The following is a 23,151-nucleotide window of genomic DNA, read 5'->3' as shown; positions in this document are numbered from 1 at the left end:
TCTGGTGCCATAAAAGGGAGAAAAGGCATTATTTCAATTGCATTCATGCATTACACTTTCCAAAAAATCCATATATTCATTAGGGTAATATTAGACTCTTACAGACTGTGAAATGAAGCTCTCCAATTAACAAGGTTAAATTTCATCAGATGGGCAGAATATGGTGTCCTATTTTTAGTCTTCAATTTTGATTTTCAAATGGCTTTTTACTGGTGGCAATAAGATTTTTTAAAATAAAAATATTTCTTGCAGCCACTGGAACTGGAAAAGAGCAAGGAGACTTCCCAGCAGTGCCTGTTCTGTTGGGCATTATTCAGGGATCCTATTGCACAGCCTAAGATGTCATGTGCTTTAGACATCAATTTTTAATCCTTTAGAGTCCCGGGTGTAACAGGTTTTATAGCGTGCAATACTAATAAAGGGCTTGTGTTTGGATTAGCAGGCCAGAACTTGGGCTCTCCTCCACATTTCTCTACAAATTTACAAAAAAAGGAGGAAAAAAATTAATTTTCAAGCAGTTTCCCTACGTACACACACTTTTATTTTTCTTTAAGTGAGAAGGTTTTCATGGTTGAAGCATTAGCAGGAGATTGGTTTTGAGACATTAATGACCAGCTAGACAACTAAAGTGTTCATGGTGAGTTACTGACCATGAAATTATAAAAACAGAGAGAAAATTCTGTTTAGTCTGTTGAAAAGTTTAGGTGCCAAATTGCTTGTTGCTATGGCTACTATGTTCTGTTTGCAACACTGGCTTTTTCTAGCATGGTTACCAGTATAAAAGGCAGGAGGGACTGCATGCAAGTGGTGCTCTGAGGTGCAAAATCTAAATTTCTGGGCTGAGAGGAACAAGATTTGCTTGTGACTGCTGAGTGTGCTGACAGGATTGGCCCCACACCTCCGCTGGTCTGGGAACATAAAAACTTGCAGCTGGTGGGGAGGGGAATCCTCCCTGTTGGGAGAGGTTTTAGCCTCTCCTTCAGGCTTCCCGATGTGGTATCAAACAAACCTTTCACATGTATTTATTTGCCTTGCACTTTTGTGATCCTGACATAGTTCTAAACTCTTGGATGGCTCTATGTTTTCCTGTGTATACATGTCTGTGTTTCAGAGCTTAACCATTCCTCTTGCTATTTGTGTGAGACAAGGAATACAGCGCCTTCGTGCTTGCTGCTGTATGAGTCAGATGTCATTGCCAAAACTTTGTTTTCTCAGCTTTTTTTTATTCCTTTCCCACTTTTAAAGCCTCCTGAGTTTCAACCAAACAGTGAAATGCAGTCCTGTGTTTTCTGCTTCTATCCCAAAGATGTTTTCAAACAGTCACCACACACATTAGGAGCTCCAAGCTTTCTGTCAGATGCTGTCTTTGGGTGCTATAATTTGCATGGTTCTGTTGACTTTCTACAAAACCTACACTGATTTGCAGCAGCTGAGAACCTACTCTCTATTAATCAATGCTATGTGCACTAAATAAATACTGCAAGAATGTACTGACACTGCAAATAGTGCTGCGTACCAGCCCCTGCTGTAATGCCTAGATATATCACGGTAAACTAAAAATGTGTGTTGTCCTTTCCTGTGCTTATCCATTGGGACGTAACTTTTGTGTGTTGTTCAGTTGCTTCTTTTTGTCTCATGATATCACATTAACACTTAAAGGCTAATTTTTGGTTATTCTATTTCCCTAAGTGACTTTTGTCTCAGTCGTTTAGATGTTTGGTACAGACACTGTCCAGAAATGGTCTCTTGCTTTGTAATTTAAGAAGATTCTCTTGTGGGGTATTTGTGTTTGTGTGGTTTTTCCTGAGACCATGAAAATGGCAAACAGCACCAAATGTGCCCTCGTGCTTTGATGCTGTGAAATAGCTGCGCATAAAGAGCACGTAAGAGGCCTGGCCCCTCTGCATTGCATTTCCATGGTGCAGTTGTGAAGGATGTGTGCCTTTCCATGTTTGCCTTCTGGTAGCTGCAGTGAGCAGAATGAAAGAGCTGTGCATCACATCACTGCCACCCCCTCCCCAGGCCCTACCATCATCCTCACTCTCTGTTTGTTTCATGACTTAATGCCAAAGAGCACCTAAGATCTTCTTGGCAGATGATTGTTACTCAGTGGAATCTCTTTCATTTGATAGGCATCTGTGATCTGTAGGGAAGGAACAGGGATGTCTCTAGGGTCAGCGCTGAAGAGAAGCAGCTACTAGCTCTGAAGTGTGTAACTGGTGTGGACCCACTGACCTCTCTTTAAAGAAACCATCACCTTCTGTGCTACCTCCTAAAACAGGGCAGGAGCAATAGTGTCAGTGGGAGACTAATGTAAAAAAACAATTTCTTATACCCAGTCTAAATCTCCTCTATCTTAGTTTGAAACCTCTTCCCCTTGTCCTGTCATCACAAACCCTGCTAAAGAGTTCATCTCCTTCTTTCTTACAGCCCACCCTTTATATACTGAAAGGCCGCTATCGTGTCTCCGCGGAGCCTTCTCTTCTCCAGGCTGAACAGCCCCAGCCAAAACTGTGAAATATGCAGCACTTCTTGCTTTTACTTCTCTGCCTTTTGGATAGGGTATCGTTTTACTTTGGCAGGGAAATGTGGGAGTTAGGATGAGTAATGCATAAAGACTGGATTGTACATGCTGGAGCTGTTGCTGATGTGTGTCTGCAATTAATAGGATGGTTTGCCCCTTTCCATTAAACAGGATACCATTAGTAGTGCCCTGTCATATGACCCCACCTAGTTAGTTTTATCTTCACCAACAGGCAAGGGAGAAGCCATTAAGATACTATATTTTCCCCTCTGGAATTTCTCAGGTCAGTAAAGGTGTGCATGCCTGCTAGCACGTCTAAAGTAAGCAGGGCTATGAGAGATGACAGGTCATGTTTCACATTAGAAATATTCCTTTTGAGGCTGGAAAATTGCACAAAGTGCAGCACCCTCTGGGACACTAAGGAGGATGTTATTCTAACTTAATACATTCACCATCAGTCATGTACAAACCAGAGCATTTGCCAGGGCTGGGTTGCTGGTTTTTCTTCTCAGCATCCTTTTGAGCAGCTCAGCCTGTGTATACTCAGACACTGAAATGAAGGAAAAAGGATGCTTTTTCTAAGCTGTGTATTTGCAACTGGGCTTTTCATTCATGATTCCAGCATGAGCTGTCCCCCTGGCACCAATCTGTGTGCCCATGCTTCTCCCTGCTGTGCCACCCGGTGCCAGCACCCAGCTGGTAGAGCTGCTGGGCACTCAGAATGAGCCAGGATAAAATACCACAGAGTTGTATTAAAACTTGAAGTCTTATGTCTTTTAGTTTATGCTGTAAATGGCTAGCCAGTGGGGTGTTGGTATGGGTAGTTGATATCTCCAGAGGGAAATTTCCATCAGTGGCTTGCTGTTTCAGGCAGGAAGGAAAGTGGAAAGGTAGACATGTCAGTGGCTGACATTGGGTTACTTTCCAACCCTATTTTCAAAGCTAATGTGTTGCACACAAAATGTTCAGTGGAGCAGCTTGTATCTTCTGTACAATACTGTTTTTCTTACTTTTATCTAGAACGTTTAGTGCTTCATTCATCATAGGATCCAGAGAGACAAAAGGGCTGTTACATTCAAAAATTAATCAGTGGGGAGAGAGCATCATTGATAACCTAGCCTATATGTATAGCTAAATGTTTTTATCTTTGTTAAGTTTTAAGCTCCATGTTTATCTGAATAGAAATTTCTGTAAGCATCCAGAAGCAGGTACATATGTGGGGAAAAAAAGTCAGCCTAAATGAGAGCTGCTCAATTATCTTCTGTGTGTGCATGTTCAGTTGTACGTACAAAGTATGTATTATACTACTTATTATATTTAAAAGTATACTGATACAAAAACCAACTTAGATAGACAAGTACCAGGACTAAGTTTCCTGTGAATCTTCTTTAATTCAAAATGTAAACTTTATTAAAATAATTAAAAAAAAAAAAAAAAAAAAAAAAAAAAAAAAAAAAAAAAAAAAAAACCAGAAAAAAGCTTTCCTAATTCTCACAAGCAAAAGAAACCCTACTACACAAGTGTTTTTGTATTCTAAACAAAAACACTGTGAATTTAAGTTTCAGTAGGAGGGGGGAAAAATCATCTGCAGTGTTTGAAAGCCAAATGTTGAATCATTTATTGGGTAGCACTTCAGAAAGCGATACTGCCTCTCAACAAAAATAAAAGTAGTTTAGTTTTTATGCCCATTAGACTTTTTAAATGTGAATGCATTCTACCCACGAATGTGCTGTTGCCACTTTTTAATTTTAATTGATTTCCATGGCTCGTGCTACTAAAAATGCAAAGGAGAGGTGGAGTTCAGAAACAGAAACGTTATTAGACATTTTCCTACTCTTACTTTTATTTTAATTGCTGTGGGCATCATTGCCAACAAAGGTCATCTGATTTTTCTTGAAGCATATAGATTTTTACAAGCAAAAGAAATAGAGATGAGAATTTCTTGCATGGCCGTTCTTACAGTGTACTTTCCTAGCAAAGAATCCTCAGTTATGTTACGAAGCTGGTGGCTGTCAAGAGACATGCTACCAGAGGCACTGTCATTTTGGGTTGAAGAGGAGAAGTCTATGCGCATGATAATATACTTTAGCTTTTTTTTTTTTTTTTTTTTCCATTTTATGCATCAGTCCTCTTTCAAGGAGAAACCTGTGGTTTGCCTTTAACTTTTTTGTTTCCTGAGGTAAAGAAGCTAATGTCCCTTCCCTTTCTGAGGCTGGAAAAGATGACTTGTACCTGGCAGACCACTTGATGTGTCATGCAGGGAAGACAGTCCAAACACCCAAATTCCCGCTGCTCACCATACTGAAGGATATGTGATTGTTTATTCGATAATAATATTTTTAAAAATCCTTCTTTTTGTGCTTTCCCTTATGTCAAACGAGCTTACATCTTAAAACATAACATACATTTTGTAAATGAGGCTATGTAAGTTTTTAGAAATTATTTTGTGTGCAAAATGAAAAACAGACCATTTTTCAATTACCGCGTAGTTTCCCACTAACAGGGGAGGGCTCCTATCCTTAAATCGATACCTATATTCATTTCCAATGTGAAAAACTAATTTTAATTATTTACATAAATCTTATTGTGAGATCTCTGAAAACCATTTTGGAGATGCACATAGATTTGACCACTGCAGAAAATGTGAGGAAACTGGTTTTTTTCAGTGGGATTTTTGCTGACTTGTGATAGTTTCTCTTAGAAATTCAAGAGGCACTTGGCCCAGCCTGGAAGTTTTGAAAGACAAAGAAAGCATATACTGCAGTGAAACAAGTTAGCCAGTTATTGTGTGCAAGGAGAATGTTCTTTTGAAATGCATAATTTTAAAATGCACTTCTCCAAGCTGAAACTCTTTCTGCAATCAAGTCAGAAGAATATGACACTCCTATCAGTAGGTCTGGGAGAACGTATTTATTACATCTCCAGGTGCCACCATCTGCTGGTTGTGGCTCTCAGGTTCTTTCAAGGCAACTGTTAAACATATGCAGGGAAGAACCTGAGTCATTACTGCCTGGGAGAACATAGGAAGGATGTAGTTTTATGAGACTGTTAGCGTGCTGAACTTCTGTAGTGTCGCTATGTAAATATGCTTTCTCATTTAATTACTGTCAGTTGTGGGAAGCAAGATGAGATATTAGAATCTGCAGGGATGGGGTTCTCAGTGTGAGCAGTCAGCATCTTGCTATAATCTTGGAAAAGAGACGCTGGCATAAGCAAATTGTTACAAAGCAATTTTGTTTAAATCAGTTTTTTTTATGACAGAAGTTCTCTGGGTTCTTAGAATTAAGATGAAGGTCATCGTGGATAGAGTCACCATTTCTGGATGTGTTTAAAAACCATTTGGATGTGGTGCTCAGGGACATGATTTAGCAGGCGGTTGTTAGAGTTAGAGTAGTATGGTTAGGTTGTGGTTGCACTCCATGATCTTTAAGGTCTTTTCCAACTGAGCAATTCTGTGATTCTATAGAAGCCTATAAAATAAATGTTGCAGTGTAGTTTTTTCACTTTTAGTGTCTTAGCCTAGTATTTGGCTGAAATTCCTCCTTTTAGCCTCTATCTGCGCTGCTGCAGAGGATGACAGATCTAAAGATCTTGTGTCCTGTTTGCTCGCTCTGTGCAACTTCCTTGTCTGTCCTTGTTTGGACAGCTAAAACAGCAATAAATGCTTGTGTTGTAGCATCTTAATCTCTATGTGGGAATTGTTTCCTAACCCTTTCCACCACAAGAAAGTAGCATACGTAGGCTGAAACCTTGGACTCTCTGAAGGCTCTGGTGGAACTATAAGTATGCTGTGCAAGCTTCAGAGCCAGTGGGCTGGAATTGATTTTGAGATTTTGAGGGGTTATCTGTACTTCAGATCTAGAGCTGTTATGCCTACTGCATCCATCCTTAAGTATCCTCAAGTAGTGGGTCTTCTTCATTCCCTCCAGACAGTGCTTCTCTTCTTTTCTGTATTGAAGAGGAATTTATTCCTTCTCCTAATAGATATTAAATTGTTCCCTTTATAATTTAAGCGTAGTTTTTTCCAGTCATTATTGCATGGAAAACAAAGCTGCTCGATCACAGCAGCTGTTATTTAGGCTGAAAGATGTTATGAAGACTGATCTCACTTTTGGCCCACTTACTATTTAGTAGGCTTTTGGCCAATCATGCTGAATATAACTGATTTTCCCAGCTGCCCTACCTCACCTGAGAAGGCAGCATCCATATGATTATAGAGACATAGGGTTGAAATGGACCTCTGGAGATTACCCACCCCAAACCTGCCTGCTAAAGAAGGTTCCCTACAGTAGGTTATACAGGAAAATGCCCAGGAAGGTTTTGAATATCTCCAGAGAAGGAGACTCCACAGCCTCTACGGGCAGCGTGTTCCAGGGCTTAATCTGGATGTAAAGCACCTGGCTAACACCAGGAAGATTGCTTCACCCTGCGTGTTTTAGACACTGTACTTTGCAGCTGTACAGTACTTCACATTTCACTCTGTGTTGTGCAGTGTGCTAGATAAGCTTTTCTGCTTGACTGCTATTTTTCATACCTTAATGAAAGCCGCTTCTTCCTGTGCTTGTCACAAATCCACACTAAGTAGCTCAAGTGGATAAACACCTCAGGTGATTTAAAATATCTAATTGAGCTAAAACCAACCAACAAACAAACATGACAGCTTGTAAAACTAACATCCTGACTAGAGAAAATAAATGCCTTGCAGACTAACCTGGTGCTTGCCAAGTTCTGTGTCTTTTAGTATATCATTTACCATACTGTTACATGAAGCTTGGCAAGGGGATTTCATCCCCTCCAAAAGTCATTCCGACTTCTATGACAGTCCTATGAGAAATCACACTCTCATTTGATTTGGAAAGGGTCCTTTAATGCCATCTGGTCCAACTCCATGGCAGTTAACAGGGGCACCTACAGCTACGTCAGAGTGCTCACATTCCCATCCAGCCTGCCCTGGGATAGGCCACCCACCACCTCTTTAGGCAACCTGTGCCTAACTATCCTTACTGTAAAAAAACTTTACTTATATCCAGTGCAAATGTTTCCTCCCACTTTCCTGTTTGTAGATTGTAATAGGTTTGCTCTATTCCACCATCCATATAATTAGTAAAATCTCGGCAGCAGGATGTGCTTGAGAAAACCCCACAAAGCACAGCCTTCTTTGCTAGCAGCAAGACTCAGGTTACCCCTTCTGCTTGGGCTTTATTCTTGCCATCAGAGGGGACACCCTGGCTACCTGGGGTACCTCATGCTGCTCACTTCTGGGAGCTGAACTTCTGGAAACAAAAGATGGAGCTGTGTGTTATACCCATTCTGCGTCTGAATAGCAAAGGGGGATGTTACCTGGAGATGAGTGGGAAGTGAAGGCTCATCCTTTTGTCAGATGGGAATTTATTCAGTCTCCAGAGAACTTAATGCTCAGAGTTTATACTAATCATATGGGGTTTATTTTCAAGTTTTCCTGTTGTTTTTCAATATCAAGCAGTTCTTGTGAAATAAATGTCATGATAAGATAGTACTTTACTTGGGAAAAAATGAAAGAAAGAAAAGTCTTGCAATCAGACAATTTTGCAAAGATCTCAAGTCTCATTAAATATTAAAAAAATAGGTTCCTAATTTTGTTTTGAAAAATTGTTGTTAAAAAGCTGGAAGATAGTTTGCCTCCTTTTTGGCCACACTTTGTGAGTTTGGATCTTGTTGATGACTTAACACTCCCATATCACAGCATCAAGTGCAATGATATTAAGTAATATGATGTCATATGCGAAATATGAAAAAAGTTCTCTGCAGAATTTTGCAGTATTTACATAAGAAAATGGCTGCATATTAAATAGGATGGTTATTTTCTGCCTCCACGGGTTGAGTACTTCTAACACCAAATTATAACAGCTTATTATTTCTTCTCTTTTGGATTACTGAAGCATAAAATTTGGCCTTTCAAAATACTAAATATCGCCACTGATTTGTTTAAATGTATTTGAGTTATCATTAGAAAATGAGAAGTGCTGCCAAAAATCTTTGACTTAAAAACATATTTCTGCCTGTTTTTGACATATTGATTTAATCCAGTAAAGATTTACAGGAATCGAGGAGTTGAAATTAAACAAGCCTCACGAGAGAGATTTTTCCTGCTTCTAAATTCAGGGGTGAGCAAAGATCAGACAGTAATATGCCGAGACCTGTACACAGGGTATGATTTTTGACCAAAGCTGAGCTGAACTTGGATTCCTGTTATAGGGGAGAAACTGGCATCCAAAATAAAGCACAAACATTACTCACTGGGTGTGCTGATTTTTCCTCTGAGTACAGGAAGAGCTTTAGGGACCATCTTACGTTCAGATCTTTTGGACTGGCACTTGCAGCAGATAGGCAGTGCTTGCTTTGGGCTGCATGAGGATTGATTTTACAGCTGCCTGAAAGGAGGTTGTAGCGAAGTGCCAGTCAGCCTTTTCCACATAACAGTAAAATAACTAGAGGGAATGGCTTCAAGTTGCATTGGGGGGGGGGGGGGGAATTTTCAGTTTACATATTAAAAAAAAATTGAGTGAAAAAAGTGATGAGGCATTGGAACAGGTTGCCCAAGGAGGTGGTGGAGTCACTGTCCCTGAAGGCATTCAAAAACTGCGTGGATGTGGCACTGAGGGATGTGATTAGTGGGCATGGTGGGGATCAGTTGAGGTTGGTCTTTGTATTCTTTTTCAACCTTAATTCTGTGATTCTATTTCCCATAGTGGGGAGTGGAGCCTGCAAGACAGAGGGGAAAAATTTTGCTCTGGAAAACCCCTGGGAATGCTTGGATAGGGAGGATAGTTTACTTTGATCTCATTACTCATCGAGGCTAAATAAGTAATAAAACTCATTAGGGATCATTGCAAATTCAGTTCTAGGTGAAATGAAAGTCAAATTTGGGGTGCAGTCAGCTGGTTTGAGGGGGCCCCTGCAATTTACTTGCACACAGCAGTGGCAGACATGGCTCAGAATACAAGGGGCTCACTGCAGTTGGCTTCTTCCAACTAGCACAGCATTTCTAGTGTGTGCGAAGTAGTCACTATAGACTACATGAGAATTGGTGAATATGAGACCTAAAAAATTATTTTCCTCTGGTAAAAATAGCAACATCTGTTTTAGAATTCACATAAATTTAATAGCCTGTACGTTTGGTGTGAAAGTAATATTTTTACTGTACTAATGTCAACGCTTGAAATCAACACTTGAAATCCAATATGAAAATCATACTTGATCTATAAAAAGCTTTAAGCTGGTTATTCTAAAAATTCTGCTTCTTTCCTCCTTATTACAATGTAATTTGACATTCGTTTTCAACTTTTAATTAGTAAAATTGATTTTATTTTCAAGTTTAGTTTACAGTCAAAATAAGCACATTTGTAGACTTGCACAGTATAAAATCTAACTTTAATGTAATGGTTTAAGGGGCACCTAAAGTAGCTAGCTTCTGTCTTTTCAGAAGATGGAAGAGCACTTTTGTTCCTGGCTTTGTAAAAGAGACTAGGAAAAATCCACTTTAAATTTTACGTTCCCTCTAAAGCTTTCCAAGGGCATTTTGTTTATATTGTGCGTCACTGAGGACTTTGTTTGCCTTGCCCAGTGTTACTGTCCTGATTTTGGCATTTAGTGCAATGCTTCCTCAGTCGCCTCCACTCCAAAATTTAAATCTCAGAATTTTGACAATGCTTTAAGAAAGGAATTATGAGGAATAAAATATAAAACAAACAGAAAATGCATTTTTGAATGTACTTCATTATGCATTAAAAAAAAAAAAAAAGATGGTTTCTAAGTTCTCTGCTCACTCTGCTTTTTAATACTATGTAGTCCCTCCTTAATAAGTTCCACATGTGTGGGCACCTCATAGAAGACATCATGAATCTCATACACATATCTATGTATCTTGGCAAGCTCTAGTCAGTCAAGACATTTGATTGTATGAACATTTTTCACAGTCTATAAAGTATGTGCAGAATATCTATATTGTAAAAGGAGGGATAAACAGGACGTGTTATTTTTGTTGGGAACTCTTGTTTAAAGGAACGCGGAAATTTTTGGTTCAGCTCATTTTTTAATAAGTTTTTGAAAGTGGAAGGAACTTTCATGTTTTCATACAGTGAAGAAGTGAGACTCACAATTTGGATATGTTTTTCACAGTTAAGGAAAATCAAAAATGTCAGCTACCCTCTTGCCTTCCTCCATCCTGAAAGGCTGATTTTCTATGCTTGTGCATGTTGTGGCTAAACAAGATTGTGGGATTTATATCGAGAATACAAAAGTCTCTTGAAAGACAAGGCAGGTTTTAAGTCACTTTAGAAAATAGCATTTGATTAGTTTTATTTCTTTATCAATTATATTGTTTCTGACCTTTAGAGGAGGCTTCATATAAGAGGCTGAGGCTGCAGATAGAAGGCCATGAGCAACCAGCACTGTCCCTCAGAGCCAGGGGACACCTATGGATGCCTACTCAGAGGAGAACAGAAGCAGAAGGAGAGATTTAATATTTCACTCAGATTTGGTGCTTCTAGCACCGCTACCTGGACACTGTGCATGTTCCTGAGCATCACTATTCCTCAGAACACTGAGGGAGATGAGGTTGCTCAGAGTAAGCAGATGAACAAAGAAAGAAAAGCAGGCCCCATCACAGTGGCAGAGGATTAGCTTAACTACATAACAAGATAGGAAACAGCTACTTTTCACATGCCATGATCTGTAGTGCTTGTTGAGAACAGAGGAAACACCAGGGAGCCTGAGGAAGAGCAGGTAAAACGCAGTACTGGGTGAGATGGAGGCAAGAGGCTGAAGACTAGAAAACGATGGTCTTATGAATCTTTTCCCTGATTAGAAAACCTATTTTAAGAACATTTTGGCTTGATAATAACACATTTCTCTTACAAGAAAATCTACTATAAATGCAATTGTGCAGTGTTTGCCTTTGTTCACAGCTTAGCATGCTGCACAGGTGATTCAAGTGAATGTTCTTTATGTTGGGACCACATTCCAGTGAGCTGCGCCATCGCATCAAACTATTTCCTCAGCCCAAGTTATCCTCCAAGGAGGATAATCCAGCATAACCTCATGATGAGGTCATAAACTTTCTCATAGTGCTCCCTTAACTCATGTCTTTGAAAACCATGAGTAGAGGCCTCTGGTGAGACATTTTCTTCAGGTGACTTACTCATCTGTACCACATTGAAATGGAGTAGATATTTTAAAAGAGGAAGGCATAATCTTGTTTCATATATTGTCATTATTATTTCTTCAGCTTGCAGTTGTTCATATTTAGCAGTTGCTGTAGATAGCTCCATTATAAATGATCAAAAGTATATGGCCATGTGCTTACCGTATTTCAGCATTCGTGGAGAAAATTTTCTGAGTCCAGTTATGTAAATTGTAGCCATCAACTTTTATTTCCTTACCAGTAGTTGTGCTGATATGGTGCCCCTCAAAACAGTAATGCAAACAGAAAAAAAACACCCTCTTGTCCATTCCTACCTTCCTGTGTTCTTTCTCATAGGGAAATTAAATTTAGAATTCTTACTTTCCTACAGAGTTTTAAAATAAATGCATCTTATAGTACACACTGAACTTTTTTACCTGTGTAACAACAGTAAAAACTTTAATATATCAGACACAAGCAAGGTCACTTTCTTGTTTACTTTCTACTTCAAAAAAAAAAAAGAGAAAAAAAGAAAAAGTAATCCTTGCAGAATTAAGAACTCACTAAGCTCGTGTTTTTTGCTATTTTGTCTTGAGGATTAACTTTCCCATTCTACACAGCAGATGTGGGCTCCGTAAAAATTGACCAAACGTTGATTTGTGAAATTCTGTACCAGATCTCAGACTCTTAGCTATTTTCAGTTAAAAATAAACAAACAAAAACCCTGCAGGTGGTTGCTTCTGAAGTGCAGCTGTAGAGTTTTGAGCCCCAAGTTTCATTTTCACATTTCAACAACCTGCCTTGAATAGTGCCTAAAGCATTTTTCTCGGGAAGAGTTAAAAGCCTCTTGCTTGTAGCTCTTGATGGGTCATTCTTCCATCCAGTTCATCAAGTAGTTTTACTGCTTTTGAAATTAGGTATACTTTTAGCCATATCACATGGTGAAAAGGAGTTGTCTGACTTACAGGTTGGAGAGAAAAGCTTCCCTTTTGGTTAGTTTTGAATTTTCCACCCAAACTTTCAAATGTTCCCAGTAATGAAAGAGGCAATGATCAACCTTTTTCTCTGTTTACCTACTGCATGTATGTGCTCCTAATTGTATAGATTTCTTATATTTTTTTGTCTTTAAGGATCAAGTTTTAAACAGTTTTAGACTGAATCAAGTTTTAAACAGTTTCAGACTGTTCAGTTGCACCTTGCAGGAAAAACCTTTCATACCACCAGTAATCTTACCTGCTCACATCTCTCCTGTTCACTGCTTTTTCAGACGAGAAGGCTAGAACAGCATAAATCCTTCAGTATATGACATATTACCATGTAATATTTTAATGTGTTATGCCTTGTCTTTCTGTATTTTACTCAGAAGAAGCCAAATATCCCAAGTTCTCTGATTTTGAGGAAGTTGCTTCAAAATCATTAAAAAATATTCTGCAGTTGTGGCTTTGCAGTCCATAGGAGAATTAATAAGAAGTCAGTTATAAGCTGGTTCCCTTTCCAGGGCTATTTTCCCTTCTTATAACCTGAAATCTCTGATTGGACACCAGGAAACAAGTGCAGCAATGCAGTTAATAAAACAGCCCTCTAATTTCCAGTTAAAAGTCATTGGAATATTATTTTCATGCTCTTGATAAAGAACAACATTTTTGACATCTCCAAAGCTTTTGTGAAGTGCTGGCTAAAAGAGCTTTTGCAGGAAAAGTGGAACTTGTACATGGGTGCCAGTGTGGCTGTGCCAGTAGGCCATGTGAGATGTTCCATGACTGCAGGAGGATAGCAGGGATCCTCCAGACCCCACTGATGAGGGTGGGAGGCAGGAGCAGGACTCTGCCCTTCTTCACTGAGTGCGTTGTGCCCTACCCTGTCTACTTTCCCCCACCTCCACTTTGCCATAAATGGCTGCCTTGTGCTTTTTTGAATGAACCAGGAGCTTGAGTACAAAGATGATTTGATGAAAGGTTCCTTTGATTATTTTGCTTTTTTCTGCATAGAATTACTTCCTTAGCAAGCGTGAAGGGTTGCTATTAAAGGAGTAATATTCACTGTAGCACGTTCAGGGATTTAAAGTAATTTAAAATGTGTTATTTGTTGCTATCTTTAAAGTAGAAATACACTGGGAGACTTCTGACATTTTCAGCATTTGACTCCTGTAAGAGGAGCCCAGTGAAATCCCTGTTCAGCTATGATTTCCTCTAATTACACTGGTGAGTGCATTTTTGGAAGATAATAGTCTTAAGATGTACTTAAGAAAGAAAACAGAGCACTTCTGCAAATAGCTCTTGTATGTTAAAAACATGCAAGCAATTATAAGCAAAAAACATAGCAATGTTTGGCTTGCCATAAGGATACCTTACATAAAACCTTTACGTGTAAGCTTTTTAGTTAGAAAATTATTCTCATTTAAATAAATAAATCACTAGATGAAAATTCATCCTTCCAGTATCCACCAGATGTGAAAAATGTTATCATTAATTCTTCATTTTATGTTCCCAAGTAGGTACTGAATTCACTGCTGCAAAGCAAGCAGCTAACTGCTGCATTGATCCGATGGGCTTTCAGGGCATTGTAACCTCTGAGAAAGTAGCTGAATCATTCCTTTAAAACAGGACAGGAGATTTCTGGCATGTCTTTACAGAAACCAGGTGCATTAGAGGCAAGGTATCTAGCAGGAATTTCTTTATATATGCTAATTTTGTGCAGTATATCTCAGAGGGTTTAGGTCTGATAATGTGGTTTTTTGTTTTTTGTTTTGTTTCGTTTTGTTTTGTTTTGCTGAATACGGTTTTCCTGGAGACTGGAAGAGACCTGACTGAATCAAAAACAGTTGGAGCAGAACCATGTGACTTGCCTGGCAATAGGCAGGCAAGCTGAGTTAATCATCAAATACATATTAATGCATGAGGAGAGAGAATGCAATGCCTCTGTTAACTGTAGCACAACCAGACAGGAATGGGAAGTTGTCAGAATTTGATTTGATGGCCATACTAAATGAGTAACCATGTAGACTGTTTTGTGTGTGCACTTCTGCAGTGAGTACCAAACTTTATTAACATATTTCAGTGTGAGCCTAACGATCACAGTCTGCCTCCCAGCCTCCCCTAGCTGGGCAGGCCTCAGCAGCTTCCATGTTGGGACTTGTGACAGAAGCTTCTTCAGAACCTCAGCAGAACGTGGGCAGGAGAAGGGAGATGCTACTTTTTGCTGAGTCTGCTCACTATACCTTAACAACCCAGCAACATCAATAACATCAAACATATCTGATCTGTTCCTGTTGTTGGCCCATTCTGATAAGAGATCGTAGGCCACAATGAAAACCAGCATTGTGGTCCCCTGTGGGTGTCGGCAGACAATGAGGACATAGCAGTCTGTCCCCAACTTAAATAGTCATGCAAGGGATTTTGTCAGTGTGCCACTATTTTTATTGTCAGTATGGGAAACACAGTCAGAAAGAGCAGTTACAATGCTGCATGTATTAAATTCTTCTTTATCTAAAGTGGTCTCTACTGCTCAGAGCTAAACGCTTAAATTTGACATGTCATAATTAATTCTAGGCATTTCTGTTTCACTTGAAAGCCCCAAGCAAACAAATATATAAAATTTCCAAGAAATATGCTGCTTCTAACAGTGATACAGAGAATAGTCTGTTACGATAATGGAACCAGTTCATAGAATCATGGAGTGGCTTGGGTGGAATGGATCATCTTAAAGATCATCTAGTTCCAAGTCCCTTGCCACGGGGCAGGGTTGCCACCCACTAGATCAGTTCTTTTTGAGTATTTCATATTGAAAAAGTGTATTATTAAAAAACCAGAAAGGTAATACATTACTTACTCCTTTTTTTTTTTTTTCTTTCAGTATTGATGTCCAAAGCATTAGATAGGAAGCAGAATGTACATTTTTTTCTTTAGTAACTGTTTCACTGGGCAACAGATTGGATCTACAGTTCATGCTTCATGATGTGGAAATAAAGATGTGTCTTTCCAAGCTGTTCCCAGCATAAATCATGTAGGAGGTTTAGCAGATTAAATTCAGCTTTACATGCCATTGCAACCATAGCCTGACTAATCTTAACTTATGATAGTAGGAAGGAATCTTGCCTTTAGGTGTATACCTAATGCTGCATGTGTTTTGAGTACAAAATTGACTTCTGTTGGATGAGGTCTGTCCCATAGAAACATGTAAGTTATTTGTTGCCCAGTGAGGTTGTGAATGCCCTCTCCTGGAAGCATCCAAGGCCAGGCTGGATGAGGCTTTGAGCAGACTGATCTAGAGGGAGGTGCCCCTGCCTATAGCAGGGGGATTAGAACTAAATGATTTTAAGGATCCCTTCCAACCCAAACCATTCTATGACTCCAGTGTAATGCAGCAATTAAAGTGTTAATATACAGAAATTTGAATAACATTCACAGAATTCATGAACTGTGCGTTGGGACACTTAACTCCTGATTATATCTTCCATCTCCAAATCTATATAAAATTATGTAAATTACTGTATTTTGTAAGAAACTTAGCCAGCTCCTTTTTATCACCTGACCATTATTTTTCAACCACATGCCTTTTTCCCCCTTCTAAAAGAATGAAGCATGTTTTTCTTGTTATTCTTATAACTTACAACATGTTTTTTAAAATTTTCTATACTCTCATTTGTTTTTGTCCCAAATTAGAGTATGTCCTTTGTCTGGGAGCAGTGGTTTATGTTGGTTTACAACAGTCATAACAGAAAGTATACGACAAAAATAATTGGTGACTTCTGACAAAGCCATAGCTCAGACTGCTCAGCCTTGGAGTTGTGGACTCTCACTCTGTAAGACCTCAGTAACAAACCAAATGAGTTTTACAGCATTAGAAAGAGACCTATACAGCACAAGAATAACTCTGAAATATATCTACTATGGAAGGACATAACGTGGGCAGAATTTGTAGTAATATATTATAGTATGTATCAATAATTTGATGATCCAGCTTGGCACATTTGAAAGAACAACAAACACAATACCAGAAGGTGAGCCAAAAATGGAGCCCCTGGTGAGTAGCACTACTTCATTAGGTACTTAGCTACTGACACTGGTATCATCCTTGTTTGTCAAGTAAGTTGGAAACTCATCACTTAATAAAACCTCCATAAAGAAACAGTAAATTATACACACACTCTAGTGACATAATTTAAAAAAACCCTTCTGTCACTTACAGAAACAACGCAGATAAACAAATGCATGTTTGTTAGTAAACTTCTTTAACATGTTCGTTAGTAAGCTTCTTTGACATACCTGTGTTAAGTATTACTGTGGCAGAAAGTAGTGATGTGTCCACAAGCATCCAGGTCCTTAGCTGCTTGTTTCAGACCTTCACAGAGCGTTGAGAATGCTTTGCATGAAGCACCACCAGCATGATGGCTGCCTGTGGTGCTGTCCCCAAGTGCAAGGCTTACAGGAGTTTGGAAAAAGCATCATAAGTATAAAGGGCTTATAGATCTTTCCTGCATGTAAGATGAACTAGATAGGACTCAGTGTACACAAGCAAAGCTTCAGACAAGATCATGTAGAAAATAATACTATTCTATTAATAAATCTGTTAGTGGTGTGGTACTGTAATGTGTAAGATAACCTTAGCTATGAATTTTTTCCAACTGCTCTTCATTTTTTTTTTTCATTTTTCTTCATCAACACTAGTGGGTTTTTGCTTTTTTGTGTGTTGAATTGTATGGGTTGCTTTTTTTTTTTCTTTTAGTTCATTAGTACTGAGTGGGTAGAGGGTTATTTAGCTATAAGTATAGTGTATGAAATGCATAGTGGGAGAGCAAGGGTGCATTTGCACCTTTAGAAATACTGTGTTGAAAGGGAAAAAAAATACCCTGTAGATGAGAACCCTGTCATTTCTTGTGCTGCCTTTTGCTCACCAGGCTGAGAGCAGTGCTCGGGCAGGAACTGCTCACTGCTGGAAGCTGAATGTGCTTTGGCATGCCACCTGTCCTCCCTGCTCCCAAGTCCTGCTTTCTCATCATGGTGCTTTCTTGTACAGTATTTGTGGTCCTGGTGTTCTTTTGTTGTCACTTTTAGCTCAGTGGGGACACAAAGGGCACTAAAGCCTATACAGTAGTGCTGGGAAAATGAAACTTGCTACTTGTAGATAGCATATTTCTGTGTTAGCCATGCTTCACGTAGCTTACTCCAGTAACTCAAATATCCAGCACAGTACTTCCATTACTGCCTCCCATGTCTTACTTGACTTCTCACATGATAAATGGCAGGTATGTTGCTTTGGACCACAGTGCCAGGGGGCTTCACTGATGTGCCATTCCAGCCTTTCGCATGGCACTCTCTCTGTGACCCAAGCAGTCCTGAAGACTCTAGTTACTTTCCTTTGCTGAGCAAGGAATAGCTTGTAAATCTGCCAGCATTCCTCCAGGGGAATTGAACAACACCTAGCTACATCCCCAGACCTCATAGCATCCCAGTAGCTGCCACTGGACTTACAACAGAAGCAGCCAAGTAGCAGTCTATGGTAAATGGGGGGGGGATGTTTCCCTCCTCATGTTTGTGTTCATTCCCTGTTCAAAGCCTGATAGCGCAAGTGCAGCATTTACTTTCAAGGAAACACCGTACCAGATGTGCTTCATTGTTGGACTAGATAGACACTACTAAAGAGCTTCTTGTCAAAGTTCTTTTGCATCTCTTATGCATATATAGGCAGATATAGAAATTTGTACACAAAATTGGGTACAGGTGAAGGAAAGCAAAGAGATTACAAACACAGTTATAGTTTAACTGATTTGCTCTATAGATGGGAAGTAGGAGGTTTTTTTCCTAAAACTACAAAGCTTACTTCAAAAGTTTGCTAACCTGTTATCATTTAACAGGTTAAATGATCCTTCTCTGAAAAGCAAATTTACCATCAATTTAACCATCAATTAAATAAATGTTATAACTAGGCATCTTGTACTCACTTTAGACAAAATAACAAGGTTCACAGAGAGTCTGGTGAAGCACTGACACAGGCTGCCCAGAGACATTGTGAATGCCCCATCCTTGGAGGTGTTCAAGGCAAGGTTGGGTGAGTTCCTAGACACCTGGTCTAGTGCTCGATCTAGCAGCTGGCAATCCTGCCCGTGGCAGGGAGGTTGGAACTTGTTGAGTTTTGAGTTTTCTTCCAACCCAAGCCATTCTGTGATTCTGTAAGGAAGTGTACTCTCTAGTGGCAGCAGTAAAATGGTATATACTTTCTTTAAAAAAATAAAAAAATCTAATTGAAAGCCCTAACTTAAATCTGATTAGTGACTGCTGATGTGCCTTCAATGTTTATAAACAGATCTCAAACAGAGGGAAATAGTTGGTTCACCTTCCATGTCCTTATTCCCTATTGATTGTGACTCAAATATTTCTCTCAAGTGAGAACTTTCTCCTTTCCTATGCTTACATTTCTCTTGAGTATTGAGACATGCTGGCATGGCTGGAGAGGCCTGCAGTGCATCCTTTAGTTCTTGTTTGGTTTGATCTGAGCACTGATGTATTCTCTCACACAACTTTTGATTGGTAAAGGGCCTCCCCACTGTTACAGGTTTGCTCAGACACAGGAGTCCTTACATCTTGTTATATTTGCTGAAGATATATGTGACAATTTACAGCAGGCAGTTTTTTTTTTCTACAACCTCTCTGAGAATGTCATTTGCCATACAGCTCTTCTCATAATACAAGCATAAATTAATTAATAAATGCAATGATATAACTTCATTTTTTTCACAGGGTTGAATTCATTTTTGTATGTGAATAAGAATTGGTTTATTTTTCAAAATGTTTGCAAGTCTCATCAGTTTCATAAATTGTAGTGTTGATAAGTATCCATCCAAAGTCACATTACTTGTTCGTTGTTGTTTGTATTTGTGCTCCTTTAAAACAAATTTAGAACAACTCTAGGCTGGAAAGGGAACCATGTGCTGGATTTTACTGAAATTGTTTTGCTAATGTGTATTTTAGAATGATAAGGAAATATAACGTTTGTACCGATAGGCAGATAGGCAAACTAAACTCTCGAGAGTGCATCTACCCTAATAGAAATATTGTACAGTTGCTTTCTCTAAGAGTAAAAATAATAAGAAAATCTATTTAGAAAACCTCAAGTGTGCCTGTTAATTATATTCACCTTCAGATAAATAGGTTTGTGTCTGCTACTGCTTATCTTAAGAGGTCCTAATGAAAGGCTGTTAATATACGCTGTGGCTAATCCAAAATGGGCCGCAGCAAAATTAGCGGTATTTAACAGTCGTGCTACAAAGACCTTAGCAATATTACTGAACAGCCTTCTAAAAACAATGTCTTATCAGCAGGATTTCTTTCAGAAGCAGTCATCTTCTAATGCAAAGCGTAGTTGGATTTTAGGTACGTAAAAACCATCCTGTCCCAATGAAGGTAGCATAGTTCTTCGATACATCCTTCAACTTGCTTCAGCAAGACGTGTGGAAGAGCAGGGTTGGGATATCTGCTTAATAACATCCTAATGAAAACACCCCTTCTTTATTTCATAGCCACCTTGTTTCATGAAAAGAGGAGTTTCTTTTGTCCAAACCTACCTTCCTCCAGGAAACCAAACTTCCTGAGTTTTTAGAGCTGAAGTTATAGAAACAGCAACCATGAGACACCTGGATCTCCTGAAGCTGCACAAGTGACATCTATGAGGCTGCGGGCTCCACTCTCTCTTAGTGCCTTTTTCCAAGCAACTCCAAGATTGTTACTTCAAACGCCCTGACTGTTAGCATTATAAAATAGGCTAAAATGTGAAAAGCCTTCCTTTTTGCAGTCCGCTGAGCCTCCTTTCTTCACAACTCCATCAGTCCTGCAATGTGCTGGCATGGGCTTTTGTTTCTCAAGGGTTTGGTTTGGGGTTGGTTTGGGTTTAATTTTCTTTTGTGTTTATTTGTTTGCTTGTTTGTTTTCGTTTCAGTTGTATAATCAAATGTTCCCTGTTTAAAATCATAAGTTATGTAAAATTGTCTCTTGACTGCTATTCTTAGGACACAGTTATATAAACTATTTTCCTCTTCCTTGTTCATCCTCCTCTCCCTGTTAACACAGAATTCCCAGGAAAGCTAGGAAGTTCAGAAGAGCCTGAATTTCCTTTGAGCTCTGCAGCATTGCTCACAGCGCATCTCTTTGGAAACCCATTTTCCGGTTGCTGCTGTGGGTGGACTAAATGGCACCAGTGTTTCTATCTGGAATTCTTTCCACCTGCTGCCTTCTGTCACTGAGACAACACCGTTTTTTGCTCTCCTAGACCTTTCCAGATATCCTCAGGAGTAAAAATGACAAAGCTTTGTATTTTCCTTCCTTCTTCATCCTGCCTTTTGAAAAAGTAAATTCCTTAACAAGGGATAAACAAGTCTCAACAATTAAATTGGATATAATTTTTGCATCTTTATACTTGGCCTAGTTGAACTCTTTCCCAAAGTGAGGCTTGTTTTTTGTTTCTTTTAAAAAACAAAATATCTCACAGATTTTCCTTTGTGAGATCTGAAAACAATGGATTTTGAGAATCACGGAAAGATTCATACTTTATTACAAATAAGTATTATTCACAGCAAAATAGGGTATGTGCTGACACCAGCTGGGCTTTTGAAAGTGCCCTGTGTGCAGAGATTGCGCAAATACACAAAAAACTCTTCAGCAAACAACTTAGCAACATGCTGTTTATTCCACCTCTCTATTTCTCTTTTCTTTGCTAACACGGGTCCTCAAAGATTCGTGAGTTCTCAAGTCCTAGCTTTTGGATGTCAGCGTGGTTTGAAAGTCATGTGATTTCCTACTCAATCTTACCCTTCATCTGAAGTGGCACAGTGCTAGATTGCCAGCTAAAATAACAAAAAGAAACAGATTGCATTGTGCCACCTCTTTTTCTATTTCAAACATAAGCTGCTGACAGGGTATCTTTCCGTGCTTATAGCATGTTTGGTGGATTTCGGGCACATTCTTTGCTTTCTTTCTCCTCATTCATGTGACCCTTTTCCAGTGTTTCCAAATGAGTTCATGTCTTTTAAGTATAGAGGAAACCAACCCAAGTTGGTTAGGATGTGTATTGTTCTCGATTATTTTTTTCTTAATTAGTCTTTGTTCCGTTTTGTTTGGTTGGTTTGTGGGTTTTTTTGTTGTTGTTTTTTTTTCTCCAAACGTGTCTACAAAAAGCAAACATGTAACTTTCTGCCCTAAATACCTCTTTTGATGGGACAAGATGTCATACTGAAACAGTGCCATGTTTCTGTCCTCACAAGCATACGTGCATGCAGATTAGAAAAGCTCTGTAGTGCTGCAACTGTATGCCAGATTTGCTATTTGCTCTTGTTTGCATGATAGTAATTCTAATATACTAATATGATATGGAAATAATGGCACATCACCGTTCTCTCAACATATTGTATCACTGCTTTATCATATTAGGCTAATACACTGCGAGAGTTGATAGCACCTCTCCATGTCAAATCGGATCCACTTCTCTTGGCACTGAACCGATTGGACTCAAAGGTTGATAAACTTATCATTAGCGATTGGCACGACGGAGACTCAACTTCAGCCTCTTGCAAGACACCTAATGGCCTCCGTTCAGAAAGTCAATTCTTCTTGAATAACATTGGTGTTTATAAAAGAGACTAGACCTGTTAAAGCGTAGACAACCACATGCCTGGATATGAGGCCTCCAGGAAGGTGTCAAGGGCATGGCCACTCTTTTGAAGAATGCACCCTTTCCACAATGGGACTAGGCACAAGGTCAGATCCAGTCTACACGGAGCACATTTGCAGAAAATACTGCCCCGCATGGGAGTACGGAAGGGGAAGAGGGTCTTGACAGGGGAAGGGCTTTGATGTCACTCAGTTTTGTTCTGCAGACCTCGAGGAATTAAAGAGGGATTCGGCCATGGTAACTCTAAAATCCTGTTGCTTTTACTGAACTGCAGTGAATCCATTCCGGCCAACCAGACAGATTGTGCCATTTAAGCGTCCTTCACTAATGTGAAGGATGCTACCTTTCTATATCATGCTAAACTAAGTGTATTCTGTCAAGTGAAGGTGTGTGCAGACCTTTCAGAGACTTCTATTTCTCTAACGATTTGTAACGCATTACCGGAGGGTACACTGACACTGGTTTGGATGATGATGGAGAAGATACCTCACGCTGAGATTTCTTATACTCTGCAGATAACTCTTCAGTTCCTCTTTATCTTCTAGGAGTTAAACATGTGAGTGATGCTGCCTGGAGAAGCAGGCACAAAGTATTCTCTGTATAACACCCCGACTCCAGAGGGCTGTTTGGGGGCCAGTATTCGTCTGGATGTCACTCAAAGTAGATGCAGATATTGTATTTATCATTATGTTCTGAGTCCCCTATGGGTTGATGTTTGCCTCTATCTCTGTGGTTAGAATGTGGATTTTCCTTAATATATTTGGCTAAGGGTGTATTGTAATAATGTTAATGCTAATTACTTGATATT

At 39.3% G+C, this 23,151-nt stretch overlaps 1 protein-coding gene across 1 annotated transcript in view; it reads left to right on the top strand.

The window, feature by feature from the left end:
- The window catches only part of CNKSR2 (connector enhancer of kinase suppressor of Ras 2), a 191,008-nt gene extending 168,485 nt beyond the window's left edge, over positions 1 to 22,523 (top strand). The window contains exon 20 of the mRNA XM_042810178.1: positions 22,103 to 22,523. Within this exon, the coding sequence (XP_042666112.1) occupies positions 22,103 to 22,107 (5 nt within the window). The 3' untranslated portion in view covers positions 22,108 to 22,523. The remainder of the gene's footprint in view (positions 1 to 22,102) is intronic.
- The last annotated feature ends 628 nt before the right edge of the window (positions 22,524 to 23,151 follow it).

Source organism: Centrocercus urophasianus, unplaced genomic scaffold, assembly GCF_019232065.1.
Source record: "Centrocercus urophasianus isolate 14NV4802_14NV808 unplaced genomic scaffold, USGS_Curo_1.0 seq_12, whole genome shotgun sequence".
Taxonomy (NCBI): domain Eukaryota; kingdom Metazoa; phylum Chordata; class Aves; order Galliformes; family Phasianidae; genus Centrocercus; species Centrocercus urophasianus.
This window is presented reverse-complemented; position numbering and strand designations above follow the sequence as displayed.